The following is a 14,192-nucleotide window of genomic DNA, read 5'->3' on the forward strand; positions in this document are numbered from 1 at the left end:
TTTTAAGATTATCCACCTCTTTTTGATGTTGGGCTTCCAACTGGGCTCTTTCTTCGTTTTCCATTTGTCTTTTTCTTGAACGAGTGTTATAGGCGGGTTTCAATGGGGAACCTATATTTCAACCTGCTAAATGTAAATCATGCAATTTATGCAAAAATGTTGATTAAAATGATAATAATAAAAAAAAAATTGTGTATGAAATGCAAACTTGCCCTTCACGGGGTGACAACCTAGTAGGAAGATCCTAATTATTGAGTGCATCAAGGGGTTGGTCATTATCTAGTTTCAAAGGGTCTCTCGCATGCTCAGTGATCGTCCTCGAAAGGTTGATATGAGGCTTACAAGTAGTGTGAAGATAGAGGCCCTGAGTAATATCAGTTTGGCATATCAACCACTTCCAAGTAAACAATCAAGCGAGAGTTGGATGGTTTCACGAGTCTTACCGAGGCTAAAGTCATTGGGGTACCGTTACTCCCCCACTTATCCTAGTTTGCAAAGTGTGTGCTCCCAAAGTGATGCATGACAACATAAACAAGAATGCATGCTAAAGCAGTAAATGCAGGAAAGATAAACAAATAAACACAAAAAAATAGCAATAATTAGACAAAAGACAAAGCTTAATCCTAAGGTCCCCAGTGGAGTCGCCATCCTGTCGCACCCGACATCCCGGCGGCCCACAAAATAATTCTCGATTGTGGAAAAAGAACAGATTTCTGGCATCTTGTTCTTTTAGGAAAAATGTCTTGTTTGAGGAGTCGCCACCTAGTATTATGGTCACTAGGAACCCTAACTGGTCAACATAGATTCTATGGCTCGGGATTGGTTACGTAAAAAGGAAGAAATTATCACCTCTTAAACGTTCTGCCTGAGGCAGACTGCATTGCTGGTTTTGTCTTAAATTGCTAAACATTTATTCGCTTATGCTATGATGATTTGTTTATAATATTCCTGACTCTGGCGCCAGTGAATATTCAAGCTCGAATAATTCCAACTCTGGCGTTGGTAAAAATTCGTAGCTATGAAAAAAATTAGATCAATATTTTTTATTCCCTACTCTAGCGCCAGTGAATAAATAAATAAAAATAAATTGACTTTTACACATGCACATATTTTTTTATTTTTCTAGCTAAATAAAATACACCGAATAAAAATAATATAAAGTTAAACCGGTATTTTTATTCCCGACTCTGGTGTCAGTGAATAAACCAATAAATTTACATTATTTTTATTCATGCATACACATTTTTTATTTTTTTTTCTACCTTTTCTACTTTTCTATTTTTTTATTTTTTGGCTGGGCCCAGCTCAGCCCATGTGGCTGGGCTGGACCCAGCAGGCCTAGCCGGGTCACAGGCTGAAGCCAGTGACCCGGCTGGGCAAAAATCAAAGAAAGCACGCGTGAAGTGATTTCACGCGTGCATGAACAGAATAGAGGAAATGAGTTAGAATGTGTGAATTAAAATTCAAAGTAAACAGTAACCGGTGAATTAAAATGAATAGCAGGGAAAAAGAAGTTTACTTACCTGGTAGCTCTGAAGATGAAAACGTGATGAAAGATTCGTCGGCTAAGCTCCTTTCTCTTCCCTTCTCCTTTGTTCTTGCTTTTCTCTGATTGGTTTCTTCCTGCCTGTCCCTGTTCTGTCTGTGTTTGCTTGTTCCTCTGTTTTGTTTGCTTCTCTCCCTCTCTTGCCGGTTCACTCCCTCCTGCTCCTGGTTTTTTTTTCTGGTTTCCCCCTGATGGTTTGGAGTGTGTAGCTGGAGACGAATAATTAGGCTGACCAACACTTGCAGTTTCTCTGTACTTCACTTGCGTTTTGAGAGCAAAGGCAAAGCAGGAATGCTGTCGTTTTGCTCTCTCCCTGTTTCTCTGTTTTTTGGTCCCCTCCTGTTTTCAGAACACCTCTCTACTCTCTCTCGGCCTGTTTCCTCTCTCGTTTTTCTTGGATCAGTATTGGTGAGGGGAAGCCTATTTCTGGTATGGGAGTTCTGGAGATAAACCTGAAAGTTCCTGTGGTTTGATTGTGTTTCTTTTCTTTCCGGTTTCTTTCGTCTCTCTCTCCCTCTTTTAACCAACCCCTGTTTTTTCGGTGCTCCTCCGTTTATATAGAGTTCGGCGGGTGGTAACGGGCGGCAGGCTGAGGGTCGACCACCATTAAGGTGCCCATTACTGAAGCCAACGGACGACGATTACTGCTGCAACGTTCGGCGTCCTCCATTACTGCAGAAACGGTCACTGGCTTAAAGGAGAAGAAGATGAACAGCATCCTCAAAACGACGCCGTTTGGAGATAATCAGTGGCCATTTTCACTTTGACCCATGAAGTTTCGAAAATTTTATAATTAAACCCCTGTTTTAAACAATAATTTTCCCTGCATTTCGGCGCCTTTTACAAGTTAGTCCTTGGACTTTAATCTGCTGCAATCGTATCCCCAATTAACCCCAAACTTTGCTATTTCTTCAATTAAGTCCCTGATTTCATTAATTTAATTAAATCCAAAGTCCAATTAAGTCTAAAACTTATCAATTCTCCAATTAAGCCCCTGATTGGATTAATTAAATTAATTCCAAGCTTAATTAAGTCTCAAAACTTATCAATTCTCCAATTAAACCCTTGATTGGATGAATTAAATTAATTTCAAGCTTAATTAAGTCTAAAAATTTATCAATTCTCCAATTAAACCCTTGATTGGATTAATTAAATTAATTCCAAGCTCAATTAAGTCTCAAAACTTATCAATTCTCCAATTAAACCCTTAATTGGATTAATTAAATTAATTCCAAGCTTAATTAGATTAATTTCAAAGTTTAATTAAACCCTAAAACTTCTAATCATGTTGCCCTTAACCCAAATTTTAATTCATTCTTCATTTATCTCATTTTACTTGTTTTTTTATCATTATTTTTTTTTATCATCATTATCATTTTTTTTATCCTTTTCAGTAAATAAAATAATAATAATAATTAAAATAAAATGGTCAAAAATTAGGTTATGACAATATCCATAATAACTACTCCAAGACAATGATGCTTGATATCATCATCATGAACAAGATGTAAAACTTTTAAAGAGTCTGAGTTATAAAGGACTTTTCTAAAACCTCGATTCCAAGCTAGCAAACCATGCTTTAGGGCTAAAATTTCTGGAAGCTAGTTAGAGCCATAACTTGCAAAACTCGTGAAGCCCACCACCCAATTACCATAACAATTCTTGATGAGACCCTCTAGAGCCAATTCACCCTGGGTTCCAAGAGAGCTTCCGTTCAGCCTGGGTTCCAAGAGAGCTTCCGTTTCCGTCCATATCTAATTTCACAGCACCCATGTCTGGACGTTGCTATATAGTTAGAGGAATCTCTTTACATATGTTATCTTTATTCTCTTAAAGAGATTGATAGTTAGCTATAAGGTGTTTAATTTAACATAATAGCCTGTAATCCTCATTGTAGTTCTCTCCATAAACTAAAATGTTTCTTTGCCTCTAGACAGTTAGGTCCAATATCCATTGATGATGTCTATACCCCAGAAACTATGGCAATCTACCCCAGAAACAAAGCTGTTATTTCGTGCTATAGGATAAAGATACGTACTTGGGTTAGAAAACAATTGAAATTGTTTATGACGATGAAATTCTCATCATAATCAAGGGACTAAAACACACTCTTTCATGGCACTTCAGTTTGGATAATGTTTAAGAAATTGATTGAAATTTTAAGAATACAATAAGCTTTGAATCTAACCTTTTCCAAGAACTAAATTAAAACTCTACCAGGAAATAAGGGACCAAATTGTACATCATCCTCCCTCGAGAGCCACCTGCAATTCCACCCAAAGGAGTAGCATTGACACGTAGTAAGGCATTTCGAATGCCACAATATATGTATACTTCTTTCGGACAACACTTGCTAAATGTGTTTACAGAGTAATGAAGCGGATATACATTTTTATTTTCAAGATTTATATTTATGTAATTTTGATGATAAAAATAATAATAATATCACTGATTTTTATTTAAATATCTATATTTTATGAATATATTGAGCAAACATGAAAATCGGATAGAGACTTAATTTTGTCCAAAAGTAGCCCGGTCATAATATTGTTAAAAATCCTAGATATAAAACCAATCCAGCAAACATGTGGCTTTTTTCACCTCATCTTTTCTTACACCTGAGAACATATGTCAACCGCTGTAACTATTACTTTTTACAAATAACTTTTTTATTCACTCAAATTATGAGTGAATAAAAAATTAATATCAAATAAACCTTGGTTGGGATATTTTGGTGAAATTCAAAATCCACTAAAAAACTTTATCCCACATTATAAATAAATAAAATTTTCTCAATAAATAGTTAAAAAGTTAAAATCAAGTCTAAATAGCACCCAAACTGTTAGAGAAAAGAGATAGAACTATTTATTCCAACCTATTGTTTGTTTAGTCTAGCTCATGAATGTTAACAATCTTTTTTAGAAGTATTTTATACAAAAAAAATATATTCAGATTTATGGTCACTATATTCATATTTAATTTATGATTTATGATGATTAATTAAAAGGTTGTGGATTAGTTCTTTAACATTTTAGCTTCCAAAATCCATTATAAAAAGTGAGGGTGAAAGAAAAGCTTAAAACAATGTTTTGTAGATTTTTATACACTCTTTCTCATTTCATATTTTTGTGTGTTTCTTCTTTTTTTATGCTTTGATTTTCCTTCCAGATCTAGAGCTAAGGTTCAACTTATTGAGAGATATTTGAGTTACATAGTCTTTGATTTAAAAATTTTATTTAGAAGTGTATTTAAATCAAGATTGTGTTGTTGAAATATTGGGAGACATATTGCAAATAGTATAGCTGCACAAGTGAGGAGCAATAAAGTTTTAAGGACAAATGATTCATCCTTAACAACAATAAAAGATTTATTACTTTAAAACGCTTCAACAAGTAAATATCCTTTTTTGTTTTAATTTAAGCATAAATATTTTTATTATTAACATGCACACTAGGACTTGAATTAATACCAATTATAAGTCTGGATATATATTTAGCATGCATGCTAGTATTCTATTATTATATTTTTAAACTTGCACGAACTCAAGATTTTCCTTGAAAATATTCTTATGTTGAACATGTCTCGATATGAGAAACCATACATATTTACTCGCTAGTGTAATTTATTTACAACTTTAAAAAATACTTACCTCTTCAACCATTTTCTCTCGTCAATTCCTTTCAATAGTTTATCATGTCTAATACATATATTTCATACACTAAAATGATTGTTATTTGAAAAAATATTGACAAAAAAAATTAATTAATACAAACACTTTCAATCTAAACGCACTAAAACAACAACAATTTGAATAAACTTTGACAAGGAAATTGAAGGGCATTAATTAAAAAAAAAAGCTTGATTGAGAATGTTTTGAAACCTAGTTTATAAATTTTATAGGTTTAGGATTAAGTTGAGAAAGGGGTATAGAAGGTGGGACTAAATTGAGGCTTATGTTAATAGATGCTTTTTGATGTATCCTCAAAGCAAAATAAATAAATAAATAAGAAGTTTATTCCCAAAATTAGAAAGAAACGCCAATTTTGAGACGGCCTTGGCTGAAGACTTTTCTTTTCCAAAATGCTAGACCGTCTCTGTCTAGTGTCTACAATGCATTTTCAGTGCTTTGTAAGTGTCTAGATTCGATTTTTATACGTACACAAAAGTTATTTGACCAGGGAGACAAAGCGGGTCAAATAATGTTTTTTTAAAAAATAAATACAATCTTTAAAATGTTATTCTTTTATAAAAAAAATATAATTATAAATAAAAAAGTCTATACATATATTTAATTAAATAAATTTAAAATTTTCTGTGTCAATAAAAAAAATATTAACATGTCTATTTGATTCACCTCGTTACAAGTAGAATAATTTTTTTTAATACAAAAAATTATTGTGTATACACTATTGACGTGTTTTTAACATCGGGGTGGATAATGTTTTTTGGTAAAAAATAAATATACAAGTTTTTCAAATGTGTTTTTGTTTTTACAAAAAAATCTTAATTATAAATCAAAAGGCTTATGTATGCATTTAATTAAATAAATCAAGAATTCTTTATGCTAATAAATATAAAAATAAAAAAGTTTTAATGTATCTATTTGACTCGACTAACTGCAGGTTAAATAAATTGTTTTCTAACATAAAAGAATTAATGTGTAGGTGTTATTTGCGTGTTTTTTGACATCGAGTAAAAAATACAAATATGAATAAAAAAAATAGATGCTTACATATAATAAAATATAGTAAAGATTATATGTGTTAATAAAGACATGTAAGATCTCAAACTAATTTTTAATGTATTAGAAAAATAAAATAATATTGTAATCGCTACGCTGAAACATAATTTTCTTAGTTTTTGTATAATAATTTTTTTAAAAAAAATATAAGGAAAAAAAATTACAAAAGAATTGAGATAAGAACAAAAAAAAAGGTATAAATAAGTCAAGTGTAAAGTAATAAATATTCCAAGTGTAAAAAATAAAAAAATAATATTTTTTCCAAGAAAAATTATAAGGAAAAAAGAAGGAAAAAGTAAAAACATAATATTACAAAAAAAATAAAAAAAAAATAGTAATAAATAAATCATGTATAAAATAATAAAAATATCTACAGACCCAAAAAGTACATATTTGTCAATACTACAGTAAAAAATGATCAAATGTACTATTATGCTATTTAAAAAAAAACAAAAAAAATTACAAATTTAACACGACGACAGTACTCATCACAGTAAAAGATTTAGCAAGATTTACAATTATGCAAGTTTTGCAGTAAAAGACCGTTCCCTTGTAGTATAATTTGTAAAAGCAAATAATAATAATAATAATAATAATAATCCAACCCGATGTATTAACATAATAATAATTTGCTTTTACAATCAAAATGTAAAAATCATAAAAAAAAAAAACAAAAACTCTCAGCTAAAGAAAACACACTTTAATTTGTTGAAGTGCAATCGGAGGAAAAGCAGCCTCCTCTCGCGGAAATGGTGTTTTTTTTGTCACGTGTTTTTGAAAAATTAGTTTTTTGTTTTAAATTAATTTTTTTAATATTTTATTATACTAATATTAAAAATAAATTTTAAAATAATAAAAAATATTTTAATATATTTTCAAAAAAAAAAAAAACTTAAAAATCAACCTCCTCCAACAACATCTCAATTGAGAAGAAAAAGTTTGCCACGCAATTTGTCAAAAAACATGCATGGAATCTACAGCAAAGGCTGGCCCACGCTCTCTCCCCTCGGGCGGGACGAGGGAAAGCCAAATATTATAAATATAAACCAATCAAAGAGTTGTGTTGGAATTGAGTTTTTTTATCAATTTTAAAATTTCACACAAGAAAAAGTTTGCCACGTCATTCCTCAAAATACATAATAAAAAAAATCTATATGTATTCATAAATTTAAACAAATGAAGGAGTTGTGTTGGAATTGAGTTTTATTATCAAGCAATCAGTCGAGATTATCCCTTCCCGTGTATAGAAGAAGAAAAAGTTTGCCACGTCATTCCCGACCCCATCCCCGACCTCTCTCCCTCTATATAATACACATCCTACTTCAGTTCACCCTCACATCTCAAGGTTTCAGCTCAAATAACAACAAAAATAACAATGGCCATGAAGCGTGCTGCTACCTCTGCAATTCGCGCTTTCTCGTCTTCATCACCAGCATCATCTGTGAGTTCTGGCTCCTCAACTAGGCTTCTCCATGTAAGCAACTCAATTCTATCTCCTCATCTATTTTCTAAAACAATCTTGACAAATTTGACTTCAATTCAACGGTCTCAAGTCGGATCGAGTCTTTTTCCATCATCTGTGAGGAGAATTGATCATGATCATCAATATATTTTCCTCTTTTTTTTCCAACTGAATTATTACGATGCATCTGTGAAGCAGAGGGCGACTTCCAACCTAATTCTCAAGTCGTGGGTTTTTTTTCCCGTTTTTGCGTTTGAAATTTTTTTATTTTTTTTAAATAAATATTTTTGTTATATTTTTAAATGATTATCAAAATTAATTTTTAATCACTTTAAAAAATAATCATAAACATATTCTCAAACATTTATTTTATACGTTACACGAACGTGTAACGCCTCACTTATCCACTCGTTAGCAAGGACACGTGACCTAACACTCTTTCTCATTCGTTGTCCCAGCTCGTCTTTGATGCTCATCGCTGTCACCGTAGCCTAGTCTCGTAAATTTTTTATTAATGCCGAGCGAATATGACCCTATAGAATAAAAAATTATAAAAATAAATACTGTGAGTTAATTATGATTTCTTAAATTATATTTATTTTTTTTTTCAAGGAAAAACTCAACAGTATTGCTGTTAAATATTTACTTATTATGGGAAAAATAGAATCAATTTCTTTTAAACTTATTTTTTATAATTTGCTGTTTGCTAGTTTCTAGTGTCTGAACTTCAGAAATGTTTCAATTCAGTCTTCAAGTTCGTAAGTCTTATAATTAAACCCCACTTAGCATGGCGCGTTACCATACCATGTAACTCAATTAATTAACTGAGTCGCCTTGAAATTCTTTCGAAACTTAGGCAGCTAATTGTCAAAATTAAAAGCCTAAGAGGTGGTTAAAATTGATCCCAAACCACCTTATGGGGATGGATCAAAGTTCAACATGTGTTTATTGTAAACTTGGTCCCAGTTGTTGAGTTGCTAATGATATTAGTTTACACTAATTAATTATTCAGGTCAACAATAAGCCATGAAGCCAACGAACTGTAACTCAACCAATATCAGTGTCTTCTCCAAGAGATGAATAATATTTGATTGTAATTGCAAATGGCTTTCACAAGTTGAAGAATATGTCTCTTTTGATTTAAATTTAAGACAAATATACCTATGACTTTTCTTTGAGTCAAAAGTTAAAAAACAACTTAAAATCAATTTGTAAAATTCTTAGTTCTTGCAGCTTATCAAAACTAATTGAATATTCCTTGCAGTGTAATTTCATTGAAACAAACAAAAAATGAAATAAACCATTCTGCCTTTGCCATGTATCGTATATTCAAGTCATTGTTTCATTCATGTGTTCACAGGCTTCGGCAGAAAGCAAAAAAATTGTTGGGGTGTTTTACAAAGCAAATGAGTATGCTTCATTGAATCCTAATTTTGTGGGTTCCTTGGAAGGAGCTTTGGGCATTCGTGACTGGCTGGAATCACAAGGCCACCAGTACATTGTCACTGATGACAAAGAAGGACTGGATTCTGGTGAGTGTGTGTGTGTTTTGTACACTATTTCGTTGTGTGCGCTCATTTTACGTGTCTGACTTTACATAAACCGAAGTAAGCCTACAAAGCTGGTGTTGTTAAGCATCTAGTTTCTTGGTTCAAGCTTCATTCTTGAATATATAGGATGTTAAGCGCTGCCCTCTTTTCAATGAGAGTAAGCATTTGGCTGGTGGAAGGCGGAGTCATCAATCCAATCGTTCCCTGATTCTCAACTAATTAGGTTAAATATTATAGCCTAACCGTAGTGATGGCATTAACAGATGTCAAGATAGCATATGACTGAACCAAACAAAAGAAGATAACATAAGATCACCAATGGCAGAGCAAGATATAAAGTGTGCTCTTTTGGGAATAAGAAAATCACTGTTGAGTTGCTTTAATTACAACTTTAATTGCTTGATTTTTATATTTAGTGGTGCATGTCTCTGTCTTTTGTCCACCCTGCTGTGATTTGTTGGTAATGTTGATTGGAATATATGCTTTTTTTATTAACTGTACTTGTTACCATAGCTGCTATGCTTTGTAAATCTCAAATTTTTATAGCTGCTATGCTTTTCTCAAATTTTTATAGCTGCTATGCTTTGTAAATCTCAAATTTTTATAGCTGCTAAAATAGTTTTTTTTTATAAACACAATTGTTAGAGAATGTGAGCCTTCTATTACCAAGAATATTAGTATGGCCAGTTTGCTGATTTTTTTATCTCCTTGCCGTGTAATTGTTACAGAACTTGAAAAGCATATTCCTGATCTCCATGTGCTCATTACTACCCCTTTCCACCCCGCCTATGTAACGGCAGAAAGGATCAAGAGGGCAAAAAATCTGCAACTGCTTCTCACTGCTGGAATAGGCTCTGATCATATAGATTTGGAGGCAGCAGCTGCTGCTGGGTTAACTGTTGCAGAGGTCACAGGAAGCAATGTCGTCTCGGTTGCAGAAGATGAGCTCATGAGAATCCTTATTCTTGTACGAAATTTCTTACCTGGATATCATCAAGTTATCAATGGGGAGTGGAATGTGGCAGCTATCGCCTACAGAGCTTATGATCTTGAAGGAAAGACAGTGGGAACTGTTGGTGCTGGACGCATTGGAAAGCTTTTACTCCAGAGGTTGAAGCCTTTCAATTGCAACCTACTGTATCATGACAGACTTAAGATGGATCCAGAATTGGAGAAACAGACAGGGGCAAAGTTTGAGGAGGATCTTGATTCATTGCTTTCTAAATGTGACGTAGTTGTCATCAACACGCCGCTTACAGAGAAAACAAGGTATGATTTTCAATGAAATTTAAATATGGAAGTTTGGATCTTTTGCGTCCTTAAAACCTCTTCTTTCCCCCTTCTGAAAATGACCTAAGAGAACAGCAAGATCAACTTGCAGGCATAAATATAAAGGATACTTAATTTCATTTCTGCTACTAAAACTGGCTCCTGATTGATTGGCTTCTGTTTACTGGATTCTAACCTCTTGAATGGCTGCGGAAGACCATACTGGAAAAGCCATCAATTGTTTGGCAGGCATGCTATCCGATTGTACCCATGTTTGTACGATGCATCAACCATTGAAGTTTTCCTGTATAGTTTTCCATAGCCATTCAAGGGGTTTGTGATTTCTCAAACCTGCTATGTTTATATGATGCAGAAAGCACTTTTCCTGAGTGTTGTTGAATCGAGTATATATACAGCTTTATTTGAGTGAATGTTGATTGTATTGTAACCTACCTGCTCTGGGATGACAGCTTCGCAACAGTGTGTGTAGTTGATAAATATGCCGTCTAACAATAGAATTTTGTTTAACTTGCTTCTTTCATATTATTCAAATCAATCCCTTTTCGTTTCAGAGGGATGTTTGACAAAGAAAGGATTGCAAAGATGAAGAAAGGAGTTCTTATTGTTAACAATGCCCGAGGAGCAATCATGGACACTCAAGCAGTTGTTGATGCTTGCTCCAGTGGACAGATTGGAGGTAACAAAACAACCATCTAAATTTATTTAGCTGGTAGATATGAAACTTGGAGCAGCCACGAGGATACCGAGGCCTCAGTTAAAATAACACGAACTATCAATTTGCTGTGTTCCTAATTCCGTGGACACATGATTTGCAGGTTACAGTGGAGATGTTTGGAATCCGCAACCAGCTCCCAAGGACCATCCATGGCGTTACATGCCGAACCATGCAATGACCCCCCATATTTCTGGAACCACTATAGATGGACAGGTACTTTTGGCTCTTAAATCTCTCCCTCCTTTTTTTTCCCTAAAATATCTCCACTCAATTTCTTCTTTGGCTGAATGCAACTTGAATCGTTAATGGAAAATGCGCAGTTGCGATACGCCGCCGGAGTTAAGGACATGCTTGACAGATACTTCAAGGGAGAAGAATTTCCTCCACAGAATTACATTGTGAAGGAGGGCAAACTGGCCAGTCAGTACCTGTGATGCAGAGCACAAGGTCTATGAATAATGAATGTATCTTTAGAGAGGTCTCTAGTTTTCCCTGAGAAATCAATAAGAGAGTTGTAATAAGAGAATTTATGACGGTGATGATCTCATCTACAACCTCGTGATAAACATGCGTGTACCCATCTTAATTCAGCTTTTTTGGCTGCTAGTGGATTGGCTTTCGTTTGACTCCCTCCTTTTTTTCATAACAACTCCGTGCTCGATTTTCTGTGATTCTTGATGTTTCAACTGTGGAAAATATATATATATATATATATATTAGATGGTTACTAGATTCCCAAGAGTTAAAAGGAAGGTACATATGCTTAGCACATCCTAGATTACTATTTACTACCCATGCTACTCTACATGTTAGAACAAAGTTTATTTAAAAGTATAAAAATTAGATTTTTTTTAGCCTTGTTATTAAACATAAACATAGTCTAATAAATAAAACTTGAAAATTTCTTACTCTATTATTTACGACTCGGGTTTCAAATAGTACCGTGTGAGGTTGTTTTGACGTGATCTAGTTGACTTGACGGGTTCAAGGGCTAGAATACCTAAAGAAAAAAAATTAAATCACCAAAAAAAATAAAGTTACTGTGATTTGATTGTTAAAAATATCCGAAGATGACTTTTTTTTTTAATATTGGGATATGGATATATTAGATTTACTTAGGTTATAGATCCACTAGGTTCAATGATATTTTTTATTATTTAATTATATGATAACAAAATATAAAAATTAGTTAAAAATCAATCAAATATCAAATGATAAAGTTGAAAACAAAAACAAAACCCAACAAAAACACAACTAGAATGATGAATTTGAAAAAAAATAAATCTTAAATGCCACTTTAGATATGCGGGCCTCAATAGCCCAACGCACCTGAGCCATACTTTTTTTTTTGTGAGGAGTAGACGATCTGTTGTCTGTTTTTTTTTTTTTAAAAAAAAAGAATAGACAATGAGTCGTCCGTTGAGTTATATACCTAGATTTCGACCACCACTGTGGTGGCGAGAGAAATGAGAAATGGTTTTTTTTTTTTTTGTTGAAAATCCTTTTTTGCAACCCATTGTCATCTAAAAACACCTCAAAAACACTATAAATAAAAATCAACCATCACCTAATAACCCTAAAACACCTCAAAATTACCAAATAAATAAAAATCAACCAAATGAAAAATCTCCTAATCGAGCTCGATCTCCTTTTTAGGGATATTTAGAGAAAAAATCATCACCGTTAAACTCTGTTCGTTGAATGGAACCTGTTGACACCATAAACAACCAGTTTCTTCATTGAAAAGTGGCTTATTCAAATAACCAATGACTATAGTGTTGAGAACAAACATGATTTTATAGAGTAGACACACTTCATGCTATAATGTTTAAATCAAAATATTCTTGATGAAGAAATAATAAACTACACTGAGAAAATGCTCACTAAAAGGTTAAGTCTAACCACTGATGACTTTTCTAATATTTAGAAGATCATGACACGTTGCTAAACGATGCACTTTATCTTCAAATATAAACCAATCAATTATTGAATTGATAATAAATTAAATTATTTAATCCTATTTAATTTAGGATCATGGTTTATATTTGGTCCAACTTATTAGTAAACTAATTAGTTACACATATAAGAATCATTAGTCAGAAATTAAATTAAGATAATTAATTAAGTGTAACTTGATTGCAAATAAGTTTTAGAGATTAAAGACTAAAAACTAATTACTACATGAGATTACAATTATAAACTTAGAAAAATCAAGTATAGACTTGATTGAATAAATTTATAAATATATGTGATATTATTCAGGGGACAAATTGATATCTTGCTTTTAATAAGGTTATCAGGTTTCTCTACAAATAAAATGTTATACCTCATATTTTCTTTGTAGAGAAAAAAACTACCAAAGTTACAGAACATACGAAAGAAAAACTCTTGAAAACTTGAAAAGAGAGTTAGCACTAAAAAACATAGTGATCCTTCTTTTAAAAAAATATTTTAGAAGATTTTTTACTAGTGGTTTGTATGAATTACTATTAGAAGCTGGATACTTGAACGACTTGTAATTTACGATAACCTAGTCTTAAAAAAGTTGGTTAAATCTCTGAAAAAATTTTGATCTTTAGATAATCTTTATTCAAACCTTAAATGATCATAGATTATTTAATAGGATTATTGAGACTCTACAAAACAAATTTAATTATTATTTTCATTGTGCTTATATGTTTAAGGTAATCCTAACACAAACCTAGGAACACTTAATGATTTTGTGAAAAATATCAACAATTTAGTTAGGACTTGAGATATGTTTCAGGGAAAGAGGGCTGTGAGTTGCTTGTTCCCACAAAAAAAATGAAAAACGATCTTAATATGCTTAGTGCGATGAACATATAGCATTACTGTTGTCGCCATATAATGTAGGGGAAAGAATACAA

At 32.5% G+C, this 14,192-nt stretch overlaps 1 protein-coding gene across 1 annotated transcript; it reads left to right on the top strand.

Moving 5' to 3' along the window:
- Positions 1 to 7,483: 7,483 nt before the first annotated feature.
- On the top strand, positions 7,484 to 11,933 carry LOC7455972 (formate dehydrogenase, mitochondrial). Its single transcript, XM_002320465.4, has 6 exons — positions 7,484 to 7,761; positions 9,110 to 9,281; positions 10,028 to 10,568; positions 11,141 to 11,265; positions 11,405 to 11,517; positions 11,625 to 11,933. Exons 1-6 carry the CDS (start codon positions 7,663 to 7,665, stop codon positions 11,736 to 11,738), a joined length of 1,164 nt encoding a protein of 387 aa, XP_002320501.1. The 5' UTR covers positions 7,484 to 7,662; the 3' UTR covers positions 11,739 to 11,933.
- Positions 11,934 to 14,192: the final 2,259 nt, after the last annotated feature.

The sequence above is a fragment of the Populus trichocarpa genome, chromosome 14 (genome assembly GCF_000002775.5).
Source record: "Populus trichocarpa isolate Nisqually-1 chromosome 14, P.trichocarpa_v4.1, whole genome shotgun sequence".
In the NCBI taxonomy this organism is placed as follows: domain Eukaryota; kingdom Viridiplantae; phylum Streptophyta; class Magnoliopsida; order Malpighiales; family Salicaceae; genus Populus; species Populus trichocarpa.